This window comes from Centroberyx gerrardi, chromosome 8 (assembly GCF_048128805.1).
Source record: "Centroberyx gerrardi isolate f3 chromosome 8, fCenGer3.hap1.cur.20231027, whole genome shotgun sequence".
Lineage (NCBI taxonomy): Eukaryota > Metazoa > Chordata > Actinopteri > Beryciformes > Berycidae > Centroberyx > Centroberyx gerrardi.
This window is the reverse complement of record NC_136004.1, coordinates 11,786,144-11,813,307: the sequence shown is the minus strand read 5'-3', so window position 1 is coordinate 11,813,307 and position 27,164 is coordinate 11,786,144. Positions and strand designations below refer to the sequence as shown.

Here is a 27,164-nt window from a genome sequence, read left to right as displayed (position 1 = left end):
CGATTTCGCAACGCCCTATACCTTCACCATCCAATCATGAACGGACTTTAAGTTCTTGACATAAATATTAGCCAATCAGACAGCACTAGGTAGAGTATGGGTGGGAACTCATAACATCAGGGAAGTGGACTGTTCTTCAACATAGCGGTGGGAAAACAACAAAACAGTGGTCTAAGAAAGCCTTTTAAAGGCGTTAATCGCACCACAATGATGTCTTGATTGCGCTACATTGGCTAGAACTAGCTAAATACGTTATTTAAGTGCCTTTATTTGAGGCTCGGAGATAGCGTTACGAAGGGGAGTGTGAAGTATTACGACACCAACCTGAGCAGTACTAGTAGCCACCGCGCTTCCTGATCTGAAATCAAGCTAGGTACAGCCACCGAGGACGCCGAAGGTGACAACAAAGTTAAGGAAAAGGTTAACAAACAGCAAGCTATTTTTGTAAGATAATTCGGATTAACTTTTGGTGAAGCTTAACGGGCTTTTGACGATGTCTTTGGCTGAGCAAAGCCAGCAGTGGTTTCCTACAAGTATACAGGTAACGGTGCATCAAGCTCGGAATCTGCGCATCAAGGGGAAGAATGGCACCAACGACGCCTATGCGATCATCCAGGTGGCCAAAGACAAGTTTTCCACCTCTGTGTCCGAGAAGTGTGTCGCTCCAGTGTGGAAAGAAGAGGCATCGTTTGACCTGCCGCTGTTCCACCCCAGCAATGCTGAGCGCTGTACACTCTATATCATAGCCATGCATCGAGCCCAGGTGGGACTTGACAAGTTCCTGGGGCAAGCTGTAATTAACCTACTGGATCTTCACGACAACAGCTCTCGCAAAAAGACAGAGTAAGTGTCTCTGCTGTGTTAGCCTTTGGTGTAAAACATGTATTAGTTAGTGTCCTTGGCTCAGCAACATGTAAAATTTATTACAGGCTCCTTGGATAACTTACATATTACACAAGCTGTGGCTCACACCTCTACCACTAACTTATATAATTTGCTTGTTCTTGACTCCAAGGGCTTGATTCAAATGTGAAACTGTTCAACTTAAACTTTTGAAATATAGGCCTACTGTTCAATATAATCCTAGTATCAGAGCGTTACAGAAAAGTGTCTCAGAAAATGAATGGCGGCCTATTTACAGTCTATGGGACAGCCCCATTGGCCTAATGCTGCACCTATACAATATCAATTCAAGTTTCAAAATGGACAGGCTATCAAGCCAGTAAAACTCTGTTGAGTCTCAGTTTTAGCATATCTACTTTTTAAAGGTTTTTGTGTGATGGTGAGACTGGAACTGCCATTGACTTCAGCTGGCATGGAGAATTAGAAGAATTATTCTGCTAATTCATTCAAGTCTGGTATTCAGTGGGTTTTGGGGTTGAGTCACACAGCAGCAACACAGATTTCAACACAAGAACCACTTTTGGCATGGTGTAACATCCACCGATATCAGTTATATTTTCAGAAAAGCGTTACGCCTAATTTATGTTTTTTCCTTGAGAGACTAATAACTAAACTTGATACCACTTACTATGATGTATACTATGAATTTACATCATCAAGTTTTAGTCAACCTAAAATATCTGGTAAAATCTATTCCTCAAATAAAAAGGTGGAAATACCGAGTTTAAGTCAAGTTTATTTATATAGCCCTTTATCACAAGCATGTCTCAAATATACCTACATCATTATATACTACATCATATACATACTACATATACATCATACTACATCATATAGGCCTACATGTCATATACCATACACGTATTACTATACTACATCAAACACACTCACGCTCACATTCACACCTAGGGCAATTTAGAGTCTCCAGTTGCATGTTCAGGTGGGTTTGCCCTCCACTACATCTGACCTGTCAGTTTGGCAAATGTATTCTTGCCTAGCCTAATATTGTTTTGGGCCGACACAACTATAATAGAGGAATTACTGTAAAGAGAGCAACAACGGATTATGGTATGAGTCAAGAGGCAAAAGGAAGTGAAGTCACTTGTGTGACTGTGGAAATTCCAAACAAAAACAGAACAATGAGCGATTTAGCACATCTCATAGTAGCCCACACTGTATTGAAAAGACTGAAACTCATTTTTCCTGATGCTCTGTGTATTTGACGCTAGGGAGTAGAGGTCAGGCCCACGCAGAGCTGCACTACGGAGGCTAAAAGCAGCAGAACCCCTCAAAGCAATAACTACGAAACCAGCCCTAATGTTATTGTGACTGGCTTGTCAAATATAGCTCTAACATGTTTGAAAGGTTTCCAGTTTTCTCATCATTACTTTCTACCTTTCAGACAGAAGCAGAAACATGTTTTTTCTTTGGAATATGTAGCTTTTTGTGTTTTGTTTAACCTTAGTCATAACCTTTGCAATATGCATGCTGTTCAGTGTCCTCCTCCATCATGTTTCTTTTGCCCCGTGACGTGTGACTTGTGACTGTTCACTGCAGTCATGTTTTCATGCTTGTCACTTTTATGTAGACCTGGTCTCACTTTCACATAGAATTTCATGTTGCCTCTAAATGTAGGCTACTTCACATTTTTGTAAGCGTTTCCTCTAAGAAGCCACTAACAATGCTGTGGTTTTTGTTCATATGATAATCAGATGGTGATTTTGATTTTGTCCAAAATATGAAAGATCACAGATGCCCGTATGATTCCCATTCCTTTAGCACTAGCAGTGGCAAAGTTTTGTTGATATTTAGGCCTACATAGCTATTGCCAGACAGAACCAAATTGTGCATAATAAATAGGCTAAACAAATGAATAATGGATAAAACTGATCCGTCTTTGAATATTTTGGCATCCATAATCCATAAATTTGAATGCAAAGTTGCCACATTTTAGCTGCCTATTTGGCTTACTTATTTACTGATAATTTAAATATTGAAAGCACAGCAACAGGTTATAATGCCATAATCAATGTAAACCAGTCAAGTGTTGAAAGATTGCTACAGAGCATCCATTTTTTTAAACAAGTAAAGTATTTGTCTTTCCACTAAAATTGTCTAATCTAAATTTTTGTAATCAAAGGAGTATTTATTAAATTAGTTTAAGCTAAACTCTCTCTCTCTCTCTCTCTCTCTTTTAACCTCTCTCTCTATCTCTCTCTCTCGCCTTTAACCTCTCTCTCTCTCTCTCTCTCTCTCTCTCTCTCTCTCTCTTTTAACCTCTCTCTCTCTCTCTCTCTCTCTCTCTCTCTCTCTCTCTCTCTCTCTCTCTCTCTCTCTCTCTCTCTCTCCCTCTCCCTCTCCCTCCCTCCCTCCCCCCTTCCCTTATCAGTGCCTGAGAGGAAAAACAGAAACTACGGAACGATCTGATTACTTTGAATCCCATTACTTCCTCTGCTCTGTATCTCCTGTAGACCGTCCCTAACTGTCGCCTGGTACTTTTCACTGAGCTGATACTTCTCTAGCCACTTTTGAATTCCACTTCATACGTCAGTGTGAAGCCCATCTCTGCCCTTGCTGGCTGGCTGATGGAGGCAGATCATTTTCTCACATTGCTGGCGTTAAACCCGCACATCTTTCCAGAGTTACTTATAATAGGTTTTACTCACGCAAGTGAGTGTCATGAGTCAGGATGACATCCACTGGTTGACATAGCATAAGTGTAATGTGGGTGTGACAAGAATCAAAATATTACTGTTTAGCTGTGATATACACACCCTCTTATGTAAGGTAGGCTGCTTGCTGCCAAAATGTAAAAATAAATGACGTGTTAATTTAGGCCTTGGCTACTGTAACAATAGTAAACCCTTCCCAAAGTGGCGTCTTGTTTTTGATGTCTCCTTTGGTAAAGGCTGAGGCTGAGGGAGAAGGAGAAGGTGGTGGTTGTGAGTTCTCAGTATCACTCAACCAAGGGCAGTAATATAATTACCTCATTCACATGGTTATTGTACCGTCATATCTGAAATCTTATCTCGTGTTTACTCAGTAAGTTTTTACACTTTCATGACAAAGTTCACTCTGTGCACTTTCCATTCCATATCTTGTCCCCTTCACTCACCTTGCCTGGCCTACTCTCTCTCCTTTTAGTCTCATTATACAAGACAGGTATTGGATGTTGCTGTTTTCGCCTTGAAGCACGCGGTGTTAGATTACTGTCCTGCTTCACTGTTGTGCTGATACAGGGTCTGACACTGAAGACTAGGCTTTTCCTGAGGGAGCTCTTTTGTCCTCTCTAATACAATGGAGCTCGGGATATTCAGCATGAAATTGGGTTATTGGACCACACATTTCAGTTTTTTCAGAGAACATTTTTGTTGTCTTAATCAATAAACAACACAGTTTCAAGATTCTTTTGATAAACTATTCATTAATGCCTGTGAGCACTGATATTGGGTGGCTTCAAGTAAAAGTTTTGTGAACCTGCCCTCTAATCCCATCCCCTAGTCAACCAGCAGAGAATATTAACATTATTTTCTCTTTATTTGACAGCATTAAAAGCTTAAAATAATAGCCGTAAGGGAAATGTTGCTATTAATTATACTTATGAATAAGCCATGAATCAATAGATAGAATTAATAGGGGGAAAAAAGCAGCAGCTTTTTTTTAAAGCCACGGTAGTGCATGTTTGAAAGAAAACGAAGATAAATACACTTTAGTCCCCTCTCCCGTCCCTCCACTACCCACGAGCCAGTAGCAACACGGAGTGAAGCCCTCCTGCTCCAGAGTTTGCCTCTTTTGATCAGATGAGATCCTTTTATCTCTTATCTTTTACCTATTATTTTTAACTCATTTATGCTCACCCACCATGGAGGTTAGATTCAAACAGTGTCAATTTATAAAACCTACGTACAGTGGCATTAAGAGTATTTTTTCATGAAACATTATTTGGTCTTTCTTGAACACAACATACTACATAGGCTACATAATATCATGGAATATTTTGACACCTCTTTATTTTGACTGAATCCATTCGCAGGATGAATGCAGGCTCTGGTGTTAATCATTAGACTTCAAAGGGAAGTGCCCTTAACACTTTCCTTTACTGAGAGAACCTGTCCAGCAGGACCAGCTAGAGCATTTATCAGGGGCACGGTTTAGTATTTCTATACAAACACAACATAACCTGAACACCCTGACAAACATTTGTACACTGTAACTATGCATTGTCCCCTTGCAGTGAACTGAGGTCCATGCCCTAACTGGCGTAGGCGAACTAGAGGAGTAACAAGCAATTTTTTGATTTGTATTTGTGCTCTCTGTTAGCCTAAGTTAGCAATTGTTTGACTTGGCATGCTGCATTTTGGGTGGGAGATGAGGAATGTTTGAATTAGGCTCAGTGCAACTTTCATTACATCTCTTAAAGCGCCTCCCTACATGTCTGAAAGGCTTCGTGGAATGTTGGTTTACTCCCATGCATGTTTCCTGACTGTTCTCCCCACTAGATCCTGTCTGGATTTTTGTCTCATGATACTAAAGTTGATGCTGTAGTAATGAACTCCAAATGAACTACACATAGTGTTTTTTCCTGGCATTAACCAGACAACTGTGTTATAATGTCTCTAAGTCCAGTGACAGATATTACCAGTACATCTTGGTTTGTCACTTGCAAACTTCCATTGAACCTTCAGTGTATAGTAGTCGAATGACATCATCAAAGAGGAATTTGCACATTGACCTTTTAGCTGATCAGTTGGAAGGCTAGACCATACTTACAAACAAAAGAGTTGAAAAGAGGACAGGCTTGCCATACTGGACACTCCTGTCTGCTACAGTATTAGAACATCTAGGCTAATTATAGCAAGGCTGTAATTACATAAGCTCAAAGCGTATGTGTGTAACACCTCTAATTGATTGTATTGACATAATTGTAGAAAGGGCCGTCCAGAACACTCCTACCTTTCCCTTGTAGAGAATAAACGCTGATTGTGTTTGACAGAGAGGACATGAAGAGGGAGGCTCAACAAAGCATAATTGTTATGCTTTATCTCTGGTGGCATGCTACTCCCAAAGCTTACTGGAACAAGCTGTACACTAGTTAATGACACGAATCAGTCTCAGGTCTACAGAGACGCTGCAGACAATCACTTCACCAACAGATTTGTTATCCCTGTTTGTACTTCACCAGAGCATTTAAAGTCAGAGCTACCAGGAATCAAGAGTTATTTATGTTATATTAAACTCACATTTAACCTCATTTTCCATGCAGGACATTATTTACATGGGGTTTTATAGGCCCAATCCATAATCAAATTGTAAAAGGGTAGCCTCCCTGTCAAAACCAAAACATGGATGGGAGGCATGTTTTCATTCTAAAATTGATTGACAGGGCTGTTAAAGGACTAACAACACATAACAGCTAAATACAAGCTTTTTATTTATTCACAAGCTGTAAAAGGTTTAGGCTCCATTTGGGAGTATTAGAGTATTTGGCAAACCTGACCTAAAATGTCAGCCTAATTTTGGTTAATTGAACACCAAGGTATCTAAGTTTGATTAAAAAAAGGCCTAGAATTGATTCTACTAAAATTCCTATAATTTTAACATTGGATTCTCTCTGTCATTTTGTAGCTGGTTCAAGCTGGTGGATAAGACTGGAAAGGAGGACAAGGCCCGAGGAGAGGTGCTGCTAGATATCCAGTTCATGAGAAACAACATGTCAGCTAGCATGTTTGACCTTTCCATGCAGGAGAAACCACGCTCCCGCATCTCTAAGCTGAAAGACAAAGTCCGTGGGAAGAGAAAGGATGGCTTCTCTGATTCAGCCTCAGCTATCGTGCCGTCCGTCAGCCAGGTCTTGACTGACAGTGAGGGAGAGGGCGATGCAAAGTCGCTCAGTCAATCTCCAGGGATCAAAAAGAAGTCCAAGCTCAAAACCCTCTTTGCTCCCAAATCAAACCTGCAGCGTAACATCTCTCAGTCCATGTCTACCCTGGGCACTCTGCCTGAGAAGAATTCATCCCTCAGTGGCAGCCGCTCTTCCGGCCTCAATGTGGACTCTCCTGAAGGTAACGTGAACCACCTTTCTATACTGTATGTTGAAGCCACCTGTCTATATGTTGACTCATTTGTCTTTCCTCTGCTGAGCAGTGCAATGTGAATAATGGTGTTTGACATGTAAACAATGACATCATATTTCACCGTCTCTCTTCTCACAGTTAAGAAGAAATTCAAATTCCTGGGCCACAAGCGAACAGGCAGCAATGACAGCAAGGTGTCGCAAGGTCCTTTCTCCTTACTGGGTCGCTCCAAGCAGAGCGCTAGTGACGTGAACAACCTGTGCATCAACGGCAGCCATGTGTATGCAGAGGAGGCCGAGCCCAAGAGTGGGTCTACGCTCAGCCTGAACAGCTCAGGCCAGGGATCTGTGGAGGACGTCCGCAGACACAACTCTGATGTTTCTGCAGATTCCCTCAAAGGCCTGTCTATCCCTTCCTACAGCCGTGAGTCTACTGACAGAGCTGTGCTGGAGCAACAGCGCCATCAAGAGGAGGAAGAGAGAAGGCAGGCAGAAGAGAAACGCAGAGCAGAGGCGAAGAGGCTAGAGGAAGAGGAGAAATGTAGAGCAGAGGCCAAGAGACTGCAGGAGGAAGAGCAACGCAAATACCAGGAGGAGCAGGACAGGAAGAGACGCTTCCTTGAGGATGAAGCAAGGAGGAAGAAACTTAGGGAAGAGGAGGAAGACAGAAGAAAACAAGAGGAAGAACGCAGGATGTTGGAAGCAGCGGAGAATCAGAGGCTTGAAGAGGAGCGTCACAGAATAGAGGAGCAACAGAGACAGCAGGAGGAAGCGCAAAGAGCTGAGGAGCAGAAAAGACAGGAGGAGGCCTCCATGAGCGACAGGCTGTCCTCTCTGTTTGGAATGATCAGAAAGAAGGAGGAGAAAAAGGAGGAGGTGCAGCAACAGAGTGGCACTACAGAGGAGCTACCCAAACCAGCCCCTCGCCATGTCTCAAGAGATGTGGAGGTACCTAACTCCCACCATTCCACCAACCCATTTGAGGAGATTCCCCTCAGCTCAGATCCCCAAAACTCTACTGATGAGAACCCAGTGGATCACCAGAAACCCATCCGCAACCCGCAAACCCCCTCTGCCATGGTCTTCCTCAACCGTACTGCAAAAGTGTCTGCAGTGAAACCAAGGTGGGTCTCCTTTTCATTTGGTAGCATTATATAGTCTTAAAAGTTTTCTCTAGTCTAATAATTGTTCATTTAGGACAAATACTATAATGTCATATCAGTATTATGACACTGGGGGCGCTATTGGCTGCTTGTAGTCACCATATTCTTGGACACTCCTAATTGGATTTTGAATAGTGTGCTGAATTGGTGACCTCAATGTCAGCAAGGCTTGTACCCTAATGTAAATTTGATTTAGCCCTATGATAGTCCCTTGCATACTCTAGTCCTTTTGGTCTTATATGTATTTTTGTTCTGCCAAAAAGCATAGGCCTACCACTTATAACAATGTTACAACTTGCTGTGTGTCAAAGTGCCGATATAAAGTTCAGATTGATTCAGTTTTCCTCTTCTTTGTTATCCAGGGTACAGTAAGAAGCAAATGTCATTTAGAAATGCATATGTTTAGTTAGGATTACCAGGATTGGGAAACACAGGTTTAGGATTAACTGAGCTTCTTTCCACTACACCATGTCTGTTGAGTTGAAACCAACTGGAAATGGGCATTATGAAACTTTCTGTCGTCTCTTTGTTCACCTTGACTTAACATTGTGACCATCTTGGATTACTGCTTAAAATCATGGACCTGCTCGACCAGTTTAGTCGTTGTGCTGATTGGTTTCTGTCGTAGAATCTGGGTGTGTCATGTTTGTGAGGATGGTATGGTGTAGAGCAGGTTGTGGAATGAGCTCACAAAGTGTGACTAACCCACAGTGTGACTTTGTATTTGGATGTCTTGGGAGCTGGTGTTTTTTTTTTTTTGTTTGTTTTTTTTTGTTTTTTTATAGTTTATTTTGGACCAATTTTTATAACTGGATTATAATGGTGAGGGGATCATGTTTTCCACTGTTAAATGTAGTTTGTTCTTTTTATTGATGTTATGATAGTCCTTATGTTGGAGAGTGTTTGCTAGGCTAGGACTAAAGTTGTTTGGATCATTTTGGTGTAATATGTTGTTAATTTCTGGTGTTGGGTTGGAGCTAACGAGTATGTAAGTGGTATATATTGCTGTTACTGACATATCAGATTAGATTGGAAGTGGTTTTCAGTTATGTTGTGTTTGTAGTAAGAAGACAAAGTTCTATGGCATAGGCAGGTAGCCTAGGTAGAACCGATTATGTTCCCAGATACCATGTTACTCCATTAATTTGTTCCATTAAGGTTTTATCAGGTTTAATTACCCAATCATTATGTTTACAAAGAATTCATATCACATGTTTTTTATTGTGGGTTGATTGATACCTGCTGAATTCTTGGATTCTTTGACTAGGCCTATCAGCAGTTTTAAAATGAGGATGCAGGCAATGCTAATTTAATTTTATATTAAAGAGAAATCCACCAAATTGCAAATAACATTCCTTTGATCTTGGACAGTCTAACTTTCTGAATATGAGTAGCCTAAGTCTCAACTAAAGATAGAAATCAGTAACAGCAAGACTTGATAATATCAGGAGATAAATTCTGGAGGTTGGCAATGAATGTTAGACCAATTTTATGGACAAATAATGTGGTGATTTTTATGGCCACCTTTTCTGATTCATAACTGAGAACTACACTGAAATTAAGAATTTAAAGTTGAAGTCCACAAAGTCAGATGCCAGTTCATTGTTTTTCCCTTTTCATTGTTTCAGGTTTTGTCCCAGATCACAGCCATAGTTCTCTGTTCTATAACCTGTGGAAAGAGTTGTTAGTATTAATAGGCTAAATACTGAACTGTCTCAGGGCTAACATAGGTGAGTTAGGAGATAGATATTAATCTGATATTTGGTTGTTATTTGAATTAACTACTATTGTTGACTGACTTGTTGATCTGAGAGATGGTGGTTAATTTGGTGATGGGTTGTACATTGGTGGAAGTCAAGTTCACAATTTGGAGTTGATTTGGTCACACTGACCTGTAGGCCTTTGTTTTCACTCCTTGGCAGATTGGCTGAATCTCTGAAGCCTGAACTCACTGACTGTCAAACCCATAGTCAGCAGTGTCCTCCCTCCCCAGCCACCTCTGAATCCACCCTCTCTAGTGTCCCATCTGAGTCCCCTGATATGTTCTCCAACCTTCACTCATCCCTGGCTCCCCCCAAAATAAGGCAGAGCTCCTCTGAGTCCCCCCGTGGCAGCACTGAGAATTTATCCTCCGTGGGATCTTCCCCCGCCATGTCTGAGAAGAAGCGAAGAGCCCCCGTGCCACCTGGTGTACATGGAGCCCACACTGGTGTATCCACACAGATGCAACCAGCCTCAAGGAGCACCTATGCTCCAGGAGGTAATCTTGTCCCTATCAGAGAGATTGAGAACCCTGGATATGTTGAGGCAGATGGATCACAGAATGGCAAAAGACCAGCTCTACCTCTTCCTGATTATGAGACCCTGTTCCCACAGAGGAGACATGGAGTACAAGGGCATACTCGATGGGACCATATCATTGCTGAGGTGAATCAGAAACAGAGGGAATACCCACCTGACTTTCATAGCCAAGAGATGAGTGTGGATGGCCCAGAGGAACATGTGCCCAGTCCTAGATCCTCACTCACACAGGAGAGGTCTGCTATACGCCATCATCAGACACAGCAAGAGGCCAAACCTGTCTCATTAAAAAAGCTAGCAGCGCCCCCTCCTCCTAAACCAGTAACTGCTACACACCCTAGATCAGTAGCAGATTCCAACCAAAATAAAAGCCAGAACATTGCACAGGCTCATCCATCTGTAGAGAGGCCAAATCCCCCTGCAGTCCCAGGGTCTATAAACACCAACACTTCAAGCAGAGAAGTTCGATCAGTGATGTCCAGGGATGGAGTAAAGAAGGTGCTGCACCCACCACCTGCAGCTACTGATCACAAATATATGCTGCCAACAGAAGTGCCCAGAGCAACTAGACAGACAGGTTGGGATACACCATCAGATGACCAAAAAGAAGTGCAAGTCACCATGGCCAAAGAAACACCCACAGCCAAACCCAGACAAAAGGTTGGTAGCAAAGAACCAATGAAGCGAGAAGATCCTGATGCAACATCAGTAGTTTCTGCCAAAAATATGAATATCAACAACCAAACAGTATCCAATTCAGATGTGAACAACATGGACAAGAACATCAGGGTTGCAAATGAGACGTTTGCAGAGTTTGACCCATTCCCTACTGCTGAGCTTATTTCCAAAGATCCATGGGCACAACTGGAGCAGAACCAAGGTGTAGATGACCTTTTTACTGGCAAAGTACAGAAAGAGCAGAAACTCGAAGATCAAGGAATGACAGCAGATGATCTTGATAAACTTTTTACTCCAGACAATCCAACAGATCCCTTCTCTAGTTTTTCTGGCAGCGAGTCAGACAAACACCCTGAGCACAGAAAAAAAGATACTGACTCAAATCAACACAGTCCTGCTTTCCAAAGAAGGAATTCACAGAGAGGAAAGCAGATGCTTCCGTCTCTGGTTCACTCGGATAACAAAGAAACCAAGCCTCAACAAGAACCCGTACCTAAATTAGAAACAACCGCCACCAAAGCTAATCAAGACATCTCACCCAAAGAAGCTGTGACTGAGTCTATTACCAGTGCTTCCTTTCCACTCCAACCTCAAGCCAAGGTGAAAACACAAAGACGTTTTAATGGAGGAGAAAAGATGGAAACTCAGTTTAAAGAGGATCCATTTGGAGCTGATCCTTTCATCGCACCATCCTCTTCCCCTATGTCCTCTATTTTGACTACCCCAGAGGTAGTTATGGAGGAGTCAGCTTCCCAGGCAGGAGGTTTGTCTGGGGGAAAGCCTCTTTTGCGAGCCTGGGTCTCACCCTCTGAGGTACAGCCTGTCAATGCACAGAATAGCAATGGAGGTGGGGTGGCCTCAGTTCCACGCAGGTGAGATTGAACAGGCCACTTTTGAAGTATGCATTTGCAGAATGAGACTGTTATCCCTGATTATCTAAACAGGCATATGGCTGTTGCATCATGTCTGTATGGGGAGGCAAACAGAGTGTTGGGATTTACCTGGGTTGTTCTACTTTGGAAGGCTTGTGGTTTCTCGGCACCTCTCTTCAAATTGAGTTTGATTCTGAATATTGCATCTGGATCATAGTGTGGAAGGAAAAAGGAAGGCAGCCCTTCTGAAATAGCTGGAAGCACCAGATTAATTTGTCTCATCCTCTTTTTCTCCTTCTTACACTATGTTAGTTAATAAATCTTTTTGTTATGTTCAGTGAAGTTTCTGTGCCCATCAGTTGTAGTGTTGTACTTGCATGCAGTAATATATGTAATCTCTTTGAGGGCATGATAATAATAAGCTGTGTATGCAATCTCTTTACAGGCCTCATCCTGTGAAGCCCTTGAGCTCAGTTGAGAGCCAACATCCCACTAGCACCCCTGCTGTGAGAGAGATAAAGATCCATGACAGCACAGCAGTGAAGACGAAGGTACCGCCATGTTGACATGAATGATGCAGTTAGGCCATAAAAAAAGCTTTCTTGCTCAAATGTGACATCAGACCCATTCTGAGTATCTTAATTGCTTTTTCCTGCAGGATAGAGCCTATTGATGTGGAATGTGTGGTTCATTAATGGGTGGCAAGAAAGTACAGGTCGTGAGGGTTATATAATATCCCTCATCACCCTATAATATAACTACATTATACACAAAGATATAGATAGTGCCCTTTTTAGTGAGTTAAACTTTTACTGGAATTGAAATACTAGGTTCATGAAAATATTTAATGTCATTAGTTACGATTTTCACCTTTTAATTAAAGTGGATGATTTTTCAGCTCTGAAATCTATGTGGTAAATGGCAACCCACTCAGAACATATTTCCTATTTTTGTATTGTGCAAATTCTACCAAGAACCTCAGAAAAGGGGACTACGGTGTTCTCATGTGTTCTTTCCGGGGACAAGCCAATGAACCCTCAGCGATTCAACAAACTTTTTAATTGGAGTGCTTGCATTCACATTCTTCATTCTCCTTAGGCGGCAAACTCGGTGGAAAGCGGACCATACACTCAGCTGACGCAGGAAGAGTTGATCACACTAGTGGTGAAGCAGCAAACTGAGCTGTCCAAGAAGGACGCCAAGATCGTTGAGCTGGAGGAGTACATAGATAACCTGCTGGTCCGTGTCATAGAGGAGCAACCCGGTATCCTGCTGTCCCTTAGCTCTGGCAAGCCAGTGTAAGGTAACGGGGGCTGGGACAAGAAAGCTACACTCAAGCACCCAGTTTCTTGGGTGCTTTTGTCACTGTGTATTGAGAAACACAATCTCTATGAAGGTCTTATTTCCTTAGAGCATTATGCACTTTTTCAGTTTCCATATGGAGTCAGAGTCAAATTTGTTTGTTTGAGAATGCTGGAAAATTGTCTCTGACATCATTAATAAATTGTAAGTAACTTTATGACAAACAAGTATAATTATTTAGATGAGCATCTGAAATTATTTTGACACTAAGGTACTGGAATTTGCTTTCAAATCACTTGCTTCATAATAATATTATTCAACATCTTGATTTACATACTCAATGAAAGATGATTTGAGCTTTATTTAATATACTGATGATGCAGAGAATAACAGGAATTATTGTCTGCCCTTTGGCTACTCTACACTGGGCTTTGTTGAAATTTATTGCTGTCTATTGATCATATACCTTGTACGACCATTCCAAAGTCTTGCACCATCTTGAGTTCTGAAATGTAGCATTTCTCTCTTAAGTTAGTTTGTAGGAATATATTTGCAGTTAATTATTTCACCTGCATGATATTTTTTTATGACTATTTTTCTGAGTGCTGACCATGAATTATGACTTAATCAAAAACCTCATCAAGTGAGTGAAGATTAAGATTGTTCATGGTACAAGTGTTCATAGTTGGGATGAAAGTTCATGTCCAATCCAATATTAATTTTCCATCCAACACTGAAGTCTTATTTTTTGTTTGCTTTGCTGGGCCTTTTCATGAGTATGTGTCCAAAAGTAGTTTTACCAGACAACAGTTAACATTCCTCCCCTGTTTTACTTACCTCAACAGAAAGTCATCTATTCTTCCAGTCCTTAAAGTACATTGTGCCTATTTCTGCTTTAATGATGCATCATTTAGAAAACCAGCAATAAATAAAGGCAACCAGCTAGTTGGTTATTTACTGTATATAGTTTGGAGAGACATTCAAGGTTGTCTTATAGTCCACTACTGTTTGTTATTCCCTTTGAGCACAATCTTTTTTTCTATTGTAAAATATCCATGCCACTCCTAAGTGCACATACTTATTTGAAATATTTATGCAAGTTAAAGTAGTAATACAGAATCATGAAACAAATTATCTGCTAATATTAATGTGAGGTTTTGAGCATTATGAATGTGGTTTTGTTCTATTGCAAAAAAAGGCAGTAAGAGAATCAATGCTTTGTTAGAGGAACTTGTTTTCACATCAATAACAGCCTTATGATATGTGAAAAATCCAGCTGCGTCTTTGAATGTAATTTTACTACACTAATGAATGGATCCTGCAACTATGCCTTTACATTATATAATGTAATGTCATAGCAATAATTACAGCAATACTAATCTTTAGAATGTTCTGAACTGTGCCTTCAAAAACCTTTAATTCCACAGTGTAATGTCATGATTACTACATCTGATTTGCTGGACAGTTGTAGGCTACCTCTCTTCTTTTACTGGAGTGAGCGCTCAAACAATGTGCTGAATGTGCAGGATGATGCATCATGTGCTCATCTGACATGAAACCAATAGTAGATGTACAACTTCTCAAAGAAGTGTTGCTGTGCAAAATATTGTTTTAATTGAAATAAAAAGACACTAATTCTTTCACCAAATTGTTTGTCTTCTGTTACTTAACAATTATTCTAGGTATATTTTTGTAACACATACCTAAAATAAAAGCTTGAGTAGATGAATGTATTTAAGTTTATTTAGACAGGAACAGTGCACAACAAAACATAAGTCTCAAAAATAATGAGATGATGTGTTGTACCAGATTTAGCTAATAGCTAGTTTCAAAAGTTTTTTTTTTTTTAATGTTAAGTGCATAATTATCTAGCCTAATACATATAATTTATCATTATATGTAACTTTTGAGAGATCTTGCCTAACCTGCAGCAAGATTAGCAAGATTTATGTAATTTATAGATGGGCTACTGCTTATATATTGCACTGACGTTTTGCAAGTCTACTGCAGATTCTCTTAGATGGTTTCTATAACTTTGTTTAATGTATAGAATGTAATTGTGGATTCTCTTCACCTGGTGGTGTAGCTGGTCAAAAACCAAAACCATTTTTTATTCACTTACAGCAGTTTATTTTGTGTTAAATAAACCAATGAGTAGGCTAAACTAACATTATATTTAGGATATTTTCTTAGACCAACATGGATGAGGAACAAGCGCCTGTAGCCATGGAAACATATAGCAATCTTTTTGAAGTACTACCTTTTTTAAATACTGTAAGTCATTATGCCTGTCTGTCACATATCTTTATAATTGGATAACACAATAAAGAAAACCTAATGGGTAGTCTAAAATCCAATCAAAATGGAAATGACTTTGAAAGGAAGTATGGAGGTGTAATTGGGATTTTTCTAAAGAATGAAGATAAAAATGCATTGTATTTCTGGTATATCATTTTGCAAATTAAATCCAAATTTTCATCTGACAGAATGTTCGCAAGAATTGGCTTTCATGATCCAAATATCAAAAATAGGTTTAATCATTATTGTACAACTGGGTTAGGTTTATTTTATTTCTATTATGTAGATAATGGGGAAAAAATTAATACCTCACAAGAATAGAAAAGAGACAATTTCGAGAATAGATAACGTCAAATTTCACAATTCAGACAAAAAGTAATCCATTTCATTACAATTATTATGAATACATATGCCGATGGACTGTCAACCCACTGGTTACAGGCTGAAGAGTTTTTTGGTAGGTTAAAGGGGCGCTGCTTGACAGTGGGTTAGTGGACTATGGTGCATATCAATGTCATGAGTTGAAAGCTGGCTCATCATAGGCTATAGCATGTCATCCTACACATCTCATTGCGTCATCTTTCATCATCTCCACTATACTGTCCAATGAAGCAGGAACGACCACAAATGATCTCAAATAGGTCTGGGGATGAGCGGAGCTTCACAGCACCACACTGGCTGTAGCGCAGTTGTTGGCCGGGATGCCAATGCGACGGCGGCAGGTGAACATTTTGCGGAGCTCTGCGCGGAAGCGGTCGTGCAGCCAGGCATAGAGGAAGGGGTTACAGCAGGACGAGCTCATGGCGCACAGGTGACAGAGCAGCTGAATGAGCAGGAAGTAGCTCTTATCAATCAGATCAATGTCAATGTCGCGCAGAACGTTGAACACGCTGATGGGCATCCAGCAGAAACCGAAGGCTGCCACCACCAGGCTCACCAGGCGGAAGGTCTTGCGCTTGCGCGCGCGCTGAGCCTCCGCCTGACTCTGGGTGCGATGGCCGGGCACGACGCAGTTCCGCAGCTTGACGGAGATGCACAGGTACGAGATGCAGAGAGCCGACAGAGGCAGGACGTAGGTGATGAAGAGGGTGCTGTACGCGTAGGCCAGCCGCTCCTTCTCCTGGCCCATCCAGAACTCCTCACAGATGGTGAAGCCCTCGTTCTTGAACTCCACATGGTAGGTGTGGGCCACAGCTGGCGCCACCAGACCGCAGGACAGCAGCCAAATCCCAGACAGGAGATAGGTGCACGCCAAGACCGAGATGCGCTTTTTCAGAGGATGCACTGTGGCATAATATCTAAAGAGAAGAGGAGAGGATAGGCTGAATTTATAGGTTAGGTTAGGTTAGGTTGTATTAAATTTAGGTCAGATTAGATTTTATTGTCAGATTTCTCTCACAAATACAGAGGGTGGACAAAACAACAGAAACACCGCATGAAAAAGGCCTTTAACTTTGAAGTAACGAAATCATTACAAAGGCAGCTACACAGGTGAGTCATTAAGATGAAGGTCAATTAACAGGGTGTCAGCATTAAAACAGGTCTGATAATTACCGCTTTTATATGTGAGTTTTCAAAGCAATATGAAGCAACAGAGCTCCAAAAAAGCCAAATAGTTGGTGCCCAAATTGTTTTTTTTTTTGTTCTTTTGGCAAAGGGAACAGTCTCAAAAATCATGGCACCATGCTAAGCCCAAACAAACTGCTTTGGCAAAGAGGAACAGTGTTCGCAAGTCGAAGCTCACCACAGGGATAGACACACACTTGAGAGTATAGTTGCTAAACACAAACTTATGGCCTCACAAATCATCACAGAATTCAATCAATACCTCTGACACAGTCTCAACAAAAACTGTATGTCTTGAGCTGCCATTCGGAAACCCAAGGCCAACACACAAAGAGGCAAACCCTGGTGTGAGGAGAACAAAACCCGGACCACTGTGCAATGGATTAAATATGGTGAGTCTTTCATCCTTTTTCCTACATCCTGACAAATTTACATTTGGTGAAAGCCCAAGGATACCATCAACCCACAATGCCTGTTGCCATCTGTTAGATGGTGGATCTGCAATATGAGCAGCAATCTTGTAGGAATCATAAGGACCAATGACTGCTCTGTATGGTCGTATAACGGTCATATAAGGAATATGAAGCCATTTAAGTCATCATCTTGATGAGAAATTCAAAAGTGGTTTCATGAACACCAGGATATCAAACACCTTCCATGGCATAGAGATAAAACAGATGTTTTATCTCTGTTTTCTGTTTTATCTCTATGTTCCATGGCCTCACCAATCAACAGATCTGAACATCATTGGACCTTTATGGGACGTTCTGCAGCACAGAACTTCCACCTGCTTCAAAAAACTGCAAGTTTTACTTCTAGAAGAATGGTCTAATGTCCCACAACACTTAGTTCAGAACTTGTATGGCAGCATTCAAGGAGGATTGTAACTATTCTGAAGGCAAAGGGAGGCCCGGCTTCTTGTGATATTTGCATTATTTTGTCCACCCCCTGTATTTCTATGACATATTTTTTCTAACATCACAAGCCATTCAACATATACAGAAAAAGACTAAAAACACGCACTGAAACTGTAAACTACATGACAGGACAGATTGTTAGCATTTGGAAACAGATTAAATCCTAGAAACAGAATATGTAAATCAAGCCTCACATCTTTTCAGAAGTTCTTTTCAGAACTGGCCTAAAAACCTGCTACATGCAGATGTTTACATTTGCCTTTGCCACTGCAATTTTGTGCAGTTTTCCTTTCAAGGGATAGCAAGATTCACTATTCTATTATCATTCTGTGGGGGTGTTATGTATTAGTTCTACATTAATGCAGATTATATAGAAGAGTTGCAAAAGGCTGAGTAAATAGGTTTATTTTTCCATGGAATGCCTTCAGCTGAGGACCTTGAATGCACTCTATTCCATTACTCATTTCATGACTTAGCCTACAATACATTAAGGGATATTTCAGTGAAATGCAGTGCATAGACATGTGATGCAAATGCATGTAAATAAGATCCTTGAAAAACCCACTCTATTACTTTCCAAGCAGTTTCTTTGAATAGTCTGCCCAGCCAGCCCATGACTTACCTGTCTACACCAATGGCAGTGAGAGTGAAGACAGACACGTAAACTGTCACTGGCTGGATGAGATACACCAGGTAGCACATGAAGCGGCCAAACACCCAACCTCGGGGATTGAAGGCGTAGGCCAGCGTGAATGGGACGCAGGTAGCACACATCAGCATGTCGGAGAAGGCCAGGTTGCCGATGAAGAAGTTGGTGACGTTGTGCATCTTGCGGGAGCGGCAGATGACGTAGAGGAGCAGGTAGTTGCCGAAGACACCCACCAGGACCACCAGGGTGTAGCAGGGGATGATGAGCAGCTTGAAGGACTGCAGCAGCTCCACCCCCACAAACTGGGAGCTGCGCTTGGAGGAGCCGTTCTGCAGCGGCACCTCAAAGACCTGGCCGGTGCCGTTCCCTTCCGCATCGCCCGTACACGAGGGGGCGAGCTCTGGCGCCCAGCCGCTGCCCGTGCCCTCCATCCCACAAGGCTGATGTCAACCTACAAGGTGACAGAAATCATGACTATTATAGACTATGTAGTGTATGGATGCTACAAACTGTACAGTTAAATGTCAAATGTTGCCTATTCTCAGTGGCATTTACATAGAAAAAAATGTATAATCCCTGAACATGACTAATAAATATAAATTGAATAGTCCTACTGCTGTATTAAAACTATACATATTTATACAGTCCATTGATCCAATCAATTATCATCAATTAAAGTTTTGCCTTGAATTGCATTCCTGGGCAACAGCAGATTAGCTGTGCAGTGATGTGTTAATGAGTGAGCTCTTCTGTCAAATGAGCCTTCACATTTTAATTCATGTCCTTCCAATGAAACAGTTTTTTTTAATGTGTGCTGTGTAGCCTCAAAGGGAAAAATCACTTGACTGACAGTAACATAACTTCATTAGAATACAAGCATAGTGTAAAATACAGTATACAGTAGAGTAATACAGTATAGTAGTATAGTATAATCAGGCCTTGGTCTAGCTAGTATTTATCAATAATTCTTTGTTTTATTCAGCTCGGAGTCCCAGAAGGTGACATTTACTGCAGTACAATTTAGGCATGTCAGTAACTTGTCAATCACAGTTGTATACTAAGCTAGATGCCTTTCAAATACTTCCTCTCATTTCAGAACATTCTGCCATTCATTGCATATCTCCTCTGTGGCAAGCTCTATATTTTGTACTTAAATCAGATTAAACCAAATACCTAAAATTATTAGCAAATGCTGATAGACTCAGATCTGGTATAGACTATCCATACTGGATAGGAGGAACACCAGCATCAAATACAGGTGAATGTGCACATGCTGTGGTGTAGGTATTAGTTTCAATTCAATTCAATTCAATTCAACTTTATTTATCCCGATTGTGGCAATTTAAAGGGTGCAATCAAAATGTACAAACAAACATGAAAAACAAGAGACAGAATAAACATATCACAAAAACAAAAAGAGACAAGACAGGACAGATGATCAGATAAACAGATTTGTGCCAGCTTGTTGGGGTGCGTAGTGCATTGTATCCTAAACATGATTCAGCATAGCAGGATCTTTCTGATGGCCATTAGAGAGAATGAGCATGTTAATTCTAGCAAATCATTTGAATCTACCTAATCCTCTTTCACTCTGTTCAGGAGAAAGGAACCTCCGAGAGGAAAAACTGCCAAAGCACAAATTGAAGCGTTCAGACACATTTAGGATTTAGAGAATTTACACGGCAAAGTGGCTCTTAAAACCCTCATCCCACCGACTGGGGTACCCGCAGACCCCAGAGGTATATTTTTTGTCATATCTCACAGGTGCTTTATTCTATCATTCCAATTTTTCATGACTTTGTCGATCAATTTGTTCCTAATGACTTCATATCATTGTTTTCTGTTTCTGTTTTAATTAGTGCTTTTTAAAAATACCAATGTATTGGGGTCCTGGGGGACCCCAGTCAAAAGCACCCAATTCCGCCTATGCAGTTTTAATAGATGGAACTATTTATTGAGTTAATGTTTGCCATGGGTCCTAATTTAAAGTATCACACACTATCAGGGGGGTAGGGGCACTCTGTCAGTCATTTTGAAGGAGACAGACACAGATGCAGCAGACACAGATTTCCTCATGTGCTCTGTCGACGACCCTAAATACTGCTCTTCCTAAGGTAAGATGATGTTCAAAGTCAGAAATACAATACATAATTTAATTAACTGTAACTTTCCTAAAATAATAGTAATCTGTTTTTTTTTCAGATGACATTAATTACATAACTAATAATGTTTTGAGAAGAAATAAGTTAACATTTTGCTATGATGGTTGTTTCTTACAGTAGTTTATTCTTGGGGTCCCCAGGGACCCCAGACGGTAGTCCTTATATGTTAAATATGTTGGTAGGATGAGGGTTAAATATAATTGAGAGGGATATAAGAGTGACAAATTAGTCTTAAGTCTTGGACCTGTCTGTTCAAATTATTTGCATTTTTCTATTCAGTCACCACTGTAATGCTGTTGTTTAGATGCTCGGTCATGTTATCAGATGTGTGCACCCAAACAAACGCAGCACCCACTGGGAGGGTGGGAGTGGTGGAAATGTGATCCAGAGAGAATTCAACTCTGTATTGTCCCTACAGGCTCAAACACACATGGCTGGATTGTGTAAAAGGCTCCAGCTGCTTCAAGGTAATAACACTCTTGCCAACCCAGGGTCACATAATGATGAAATGGTGATCTTTAAGATAATGGGAGAGGAGGAGAGATAAGGTAGGAATACAAGATTAGTGTTTCCTGCTTTTCTACTATTTTCTATGTGGAAGACAGCATTCATCTTTGTAAATAAAATCTGACATATTTCCTCAATGAAATGACCTGTTAATAGAAGCAAGCAATCAATCAGGCACTCCAAGTCTTAATTACTATACTTAAGAGGCTGATCAGTCTTATGGATTGAACTGGTGCTACAATATCAGATATACAAAGCACAAAGCATTCAGTGAATTAATCCATGATACAATTTGCATATAGGCTACTGCGGTCCAATTGATAAAGCTATATAATGTATCCACTGAATTAGATTTACTCATATGAGTCAAATCTAGTTTAGTAGATATAGCTACTGTTTTTCATATCCTCGCCAGTGGATGAATATCATGGCTGCTGGAACAGCAATTTTCAATTTGTGCACAGGAACAAATTGATCTAATAACTCAACAACTTGATTTTTGGCTTACAACTCATCTGCTCTGCCCAAGAATATTCTAGACCAGATAACTGAAACGCTGATATGAATACAGAACTCTATCTCTTCTTCTGCCAAATAGAATAAAAAGATGCTGGAACTAATGGCAACTATACACATACCGATGTTAAACCCATTTTTAGCAATTTAGTTGAAAACTACCTGCAATCAGTGCAAGGCAAGAAACGACATCCATTTGCTGTATCTCACCCCTTGATATTCCCCTACGAAAAAGAGCTATAGTTATCCTATGATAAATTGTTCAGGGGGAACTGTACAAATATCACAGCAGTCCTTATAGGAATATTATAGGAATTTTTATAGCATAAAACAATCCCATAAAGCACAATAACTTTAAACTCACTACTGAGTAACACAGATAGACGCACTGCAAGCCCCTATAGTAGCACACTAGTATCAGAGTGTTTTTTTTAAAAAAATTTTATTATTATTTAGGTTTAACTGGATTTCGAGAATAAAGCAATCGCCTACTGTAGCTACATCAGGAATGGGTTGAAAAAGAGCGTGCCTACCGTATCTCGATTGTTCAGTCTTCAGTTACAGAATAGCCCACCAATTGATGGTTAACAGTATCCTTGAGACTTGAAACTTGAGCGTCAGATGAGCAGCAGAAGCCTTTTGCTGAAGAGTGAGTCCAGCCTCTGAAAGTCTGTGCGCCTCTGGAGAGATGCGCGCTTCTGACACAAATGAATGCATGGGCTTCTATAGGTAGGCTGTCCGTTTGACGCTTTGAGGACCCGTGGTATTTCATGTGACACTATTATTTTACCATTCCCATTATTATTACTACTACTATTACTGTTGTTAAGCAAAAGTGTGCCGTGTTGCTTGGCGATCAACAGGTGCAGTCCGCCTGATAGAGATGGCTCGCATTATATCTGCCTTTAAAACTCCATTGACAGCTCTTGTGACTGAAAAGGGTTTCCAATGCGTCTATAGCCTCGTGATGGATTGTTTAGCCTGCCTAACCCAACGGAAAATCCATACAATACTGCGATAATAGTCCTTTGGTCTTGTGTCTGCCACTCAAAAGTGAATTCATAGGCTACTTAACCGTATTTTTGATCTCCTGTGGTAGCCTATCACTATAATATCCCTTTAATATCAGGACTTCAAATTTGACTGTGATCCTACTTGCATAGTAGCTTATCCTTTTGCAATTTATTATAGGATTAGTACTTTAGGGGAGAGCGGGGTAAGATGAGACAGTTTTTACTGAAAACATTATCTTGGCAAGGAAAAACAAATGTTTCCACCGATATTTCACGATGTTGACTTTCAAATGAACTTGGAAGAATGCAGCTAAACGAAAGAATAATGAAAATACAACTTGAATGCCTTTTTGCAAACCAACCTGAGTTAAATGTAACATTACATGACCTTAAAAATAACTTTACTTGAACAGTCTTGAAAATAAAAGATTCAAAGCTAAATAAATAAAAAATGCTTTGCTGTAAATTAAATGCAAATATGTTTCTTAAGAAACTGCAATCCAACAGCAACAAATAGGCTGTGTACACTCTAGATTATTAAACATTAATTTCAATATTCCCCAACTACTCAATATTCCATGACTTTCCATGATTTTGTTATTGAACATGAATAAATAATAATAAAGGCTATAGTGGCTACTTGTTGGAATAAAACATGTTAAAATCACACATAGGCAACACAAACTAGACTCATGAACATGAACAAAATATAACAGGGACTGTGATGGAATGTTTACAGGTCTGTCTACTTATTTCTTGCACAGCTCCTGAAGCCACACCTACTCAATATTCCATTCATCCAGGCTGCAGGGAAATACAAAATCCAACTCTACTCTTGCACTGATTCAATTAAGGGCCACACATTCTCATGACACCTTAATTGAATCAGGTGTGCTGGAGCTGGAGTAGAGCTGGAGCTAAAAGTTGCAGGACAGGGGGACTTCAGCTGCGTTCAGAGACAGTACTCTATATTGTTCTATATTGTAAATAAATACATAAATTGCACAGTTATTCATTAAAATACTATTGTTACTATCAGAAATCAACAAGGTGGTAAGTTGTACAACTGGCTCAATTTACCCCGTGGCTTTTGGCTCAACTTACCCCATAGCCACCTTTTTGAAAAAAGTTGGTGTACACACTAGTTCACTGCTTAATTTACTTTTTGTTACAAAAAACAGAGAGACAACAATGAGCATAAATGTACTTACTACTTGTCCTATGTGGCTGGTTCCTTCGCAGCCATATTGCAATGGAAGTCTCTTCCTAAATGTCTGGCCATATGACACATAGTGTTTATCATTGCTAGGATACAGGGGGTGGCTCAATTTACCCACAGGCTCATCTTACCCCACTCTCCCCTGTACCTGATTGGTTGATGATGGTTGTTTTCCAGACTGTCATAATCCAGAGGGACCCATAAAGAATCAATTAGCGGGAGTTATTTCTGTAAGTCATAAGTGGTAGGTCATAGTGTCAAATTGTGTTCTGGGTCCTGCGAAACCCGACAATTAAAGGCAACAGGTCACACTGCTGTCTGGGTTGATGCAGCGCAGGTGTGTCTCCATGATGAAGTTGTGACACCTGAGGCTTGTACTTGTGAATGTTGGGTAGGCTACATCAAGATGTCGAGTGGCACAATCAATGAAATCTAGCTCTTAGCATGGCAGTTCATGCCTTCTTTGTACAAAACTGTCTCACAAGGTTTCCCTTGAAAATAACCCAGCAGAAGCAAATCAATTGTTGCTATTGATTCTGAATCAGTAGCTTACTGTGATGTAAGAAGGCCGGGCCTGGTGAGGAGATCCTGGTATGGCATTCACAGTGACAGTTGCATTCATTATGTGTCTGAGGCTTTAGGATAGTAATTTAAAGCTGCAAGGGTTTGGTTGTAATCAATAGAGGTTAATTCTCCCCAACTCTAGGCCCACATGCAGCTGATTCTGGTTTCTGTCCCGTCAGGAGGATCTGTTAGGACAGTTACAGGCAAGAACATGTTCCAGAGGCTATGTGCATACTCAATGACTAGATATGCACCTCTATGAATTACCATATACCATTGTTAGTTATTTCCAGTCTTGTAAGGCAACATAACAATTTTAAACAGTCAAAATGGTTAGCATATCTGAGAATCATCTTTAATAATTAAAGGTCCAGTGCAAAGAGAATTGTATTTCTCAATTTCATGGTATAATTTAACAAAGCACTAAATAACACAGGGCTATGTGCACATTCACCGTAGTGCTGGTGCAGGATAGAAAGATACATCAGTAAAAAGTTGATCTGCGCAACAGCATACTGCTCCAGGACATTTATTCACTACTAGCAATCAGGCATCATCAATCATAGCAATAGCAATCAGGATAGATTATAACGTGGAGGACGAGAATGGATCACATGGTATAATTTAAGATAGATAACTAATGTGATCAGCACATCAACACATCCTCCCCCCAAGGTGCGGAAGTGCAATAAAGTCTGTCAAAGTCAGTGATCATATCAGCACTTTAGGAAAAGATCAGTTCACAGGAAGGGTGTTATGTAGAGTGTGGAGAGTGAATATCCAATAAGCCTCTCACAGTAATAAGAGGTTATGGATGTCTCCCTCTTGACAGGGTAGGTGCACCTTCTCTACATATTTCAGAGATGCCACTGTCCCATTTTACTTCTAGTCAATAAATGTCTTGGAGCGGTATGCTGTTGTGCAGATCAACTTTTTTCTGATAATTTAACAAAGGACCTGTTAATGTAAAGTTACCCAAATTATTATAACATTGTGGAAATTTCGCTAACGCCCTATGGAAAACTCTCTCTCTCTCTGGTTTTCAACAGAATCAAACAGATTTAGAATTCCAGTGTAAATGATGTCACCTATGCATAGTTAATGAGGTGACAATAGCCAGCCAGCTACTTGCCAAACCAGCCAAAATCTCTGTGCCTCTATTGTTGCTCGGTGCCAAAGTGCCAACACAGGATCTTTGTTCCCCAAAGACAGAAATATTATCATGCAGTGGAGTGGACGCAGAGTTATAGGGAAGGTTTGGCTCTCACTCAGTCCTACAAGCTTTGTGCCATCTAACCATCAAAAACTGAAAAAATTATGCTCATTGTGCTAGAAATCAACATCAAACTTTTCCTGACTGAGCTGAAATCATTGTACTGGATCCTTAAGAAACATGCACACATACATTGGTGTGCCACAACCAAAATTGCATGAAATATACGCCTCAGAGTCTTCACTGGGATGGTGATTTGCTGTTGGTTGTGAACAGTTTAGACACAGAATGTTGGCTCAGGTGGGAGGAGAATAACCAAAAGGCCTACGGCAACAAATAATAAGAAGGCCCCAGCAAAGATGGCCTGTGTGATATGTCTCTCAGATACAGCGTAGCAAAATCCTCTTCTCTTGACTCAGCCAATAGGAGTCCAGTGGAGAATTATGTTGGTAAGCTGAAACCTGGGGTAACAATTAAAATGTAACTATGCCTTTTGCTCTATTTTTATCATTACTGTTTTTGTCATTTGTTTTGATATTTCATAGCTTTATCGGATGACTTGCTGTGTAATCATCAGTGTGAATACTGAGTAAGCTTTCAACCATCAGTTTTAGATCAGATCAGTGGAAAAAGATCATGTGTTGCAAAAGTAAAACAGCTAAAGTTTTTTTTTTTTTTTTTTCAAAATCAAGTTAGGGACACAAACATATACATCATTATGTCTGTTACCCTGTCTCCCTTCCCGGTCTCCCTGTATAAAATGTTTACAAATTGCAGGGCATGCAAGAGCTCTGTATTGTGTGTTCCCAAATTCATAGGACCATGAATTCTAGCAGTGTGTAGTCTAGATGTTTGACATTATAGGCCTAATTTGTCTATTGCTAAACTAGTTGGCTGTTGAAAAAAATGTGTTTTTGCTCTAGCAATTTACCCGGTTTACAAGCAAACAGATCAATTATTTGAGCAAAGACCAAATGCATCCATTGTTCTCTGTACACCATCACCACCAGTTGTATAATGTAGTTCAAAGGGAATGCAGTAAACTACTTGGGCTGGAGTTCACCTGAGAAGCACAGACAAATAAGGTACATCAAACAAACAGAAAAGGTACAACCTAGCATGGGTCTATTTATCCTTATTGGCTCAATACTAGAATATTGCAGATTGGCTTTACCAGTGGCCGGGCGCTTTTCACTGAATCTGGGAATGTTGATGCTGATTGCCTCTTGGTCCTCAACACTTTCATCT

At 40.5% G+C, this 27,164-nt stretch overlaps 2 protein-coding genes across 3 annotated transcripts; one reads left to right on the top strand and one right to left on the bottom strand.

The window, feature by feature from the left end:
- The first annotated feature begins 113 nt into the window (after positions 1-113).
- rab11fip1a (RAB11 family interacting protein 1 (class I) a) lies at positions 114-14,940 on the top strand. Of its 2 annotated transcripts, XM_071924075.2 has the most exons (6): positions 114-843; positions 6,529-6,965; positions 7,116-8,100; positions 10,062-11,990; positions 12,436-12,541; positions 13,089-14,940. In XM_071924075.2, the coding sequence occupies exons 1-6, from the start codon at positions 494-496 to the stop codon at positions 13,290-13,292; spliced, it is 4,011 nt and encodes a 1,336-aa protein (XP_071780176.2). In that variant the 5' UTR covers positions 114-493; the 3' UTR covers positions 13,293-14,940. The 2 variants fall into 2 exon arrangements, with proteins under 2 accessions (XP_071780176.2, XP_071780185.1); XM_071924084.2 differs by lacking the exon at positions 10,062-11,990.
- Positions 14,941-15,906: 966 nt separating this feature from the next.
- On the bottom strand, positions 15,907-27,164 carry prlhr2a (prolactin releasing hormone receptor 2a). The gene is made up of 3 exons (XM_071924758.2): positions 27,091-27,164; positions 18,696-19,173; positions 15,907-16,888 (listed from the first exon to the last, which is right to left on the bottom strand). The coding sequence occupies exons 2-3, from the start codon at positions 19,151-19,153 to the stop codon at positions 16,252-16,254; spliced, it is 1,095 nt and encodes a 364-aa protein (XP_071780859.1). The 5' UTR covers positions 19,154-19,173; positions 27,091-27,164; the 3' UTR covers positions 15,907-16,251.

Coding starts and splice junctions, on each gene's coding strand:
- rab11fip1a (XM_071924075.2), top strand. CDS start 494: ATGTCTTTGGCTGAGCAAAGCCAGCAGTGGTTTCCTACAAGTATACAG. Junction 6,966..7,115: donor CAATGTGGACTCTCCTGAAG/GTAACGTGAACC, acceptor CTCTTCTCACAG/TTAAGAAGAAATTCAAATTC. Junction 12,542..13,088: donor GCACAGCAGTGAAGACGAAG/GTACCGCCATGT, acceptor CATTCTCCTTAG/GCGGCAAACTCGGTGGAAAG.
- prlhr2a (XM_071924758.2), bottom strand. CDS start 19,153: ATGGAGGGCACGGGCAGCGGCTGGGCGCCAGAGCTCGCCCCCTCGTGT. Junction 16,889..18,695: donor ACTGCCATTGGTGTAGACAG/GTAAGTCATGGG, acceptor TCTTCTCTTTAG/ATATTATGCCACAGTGCATC.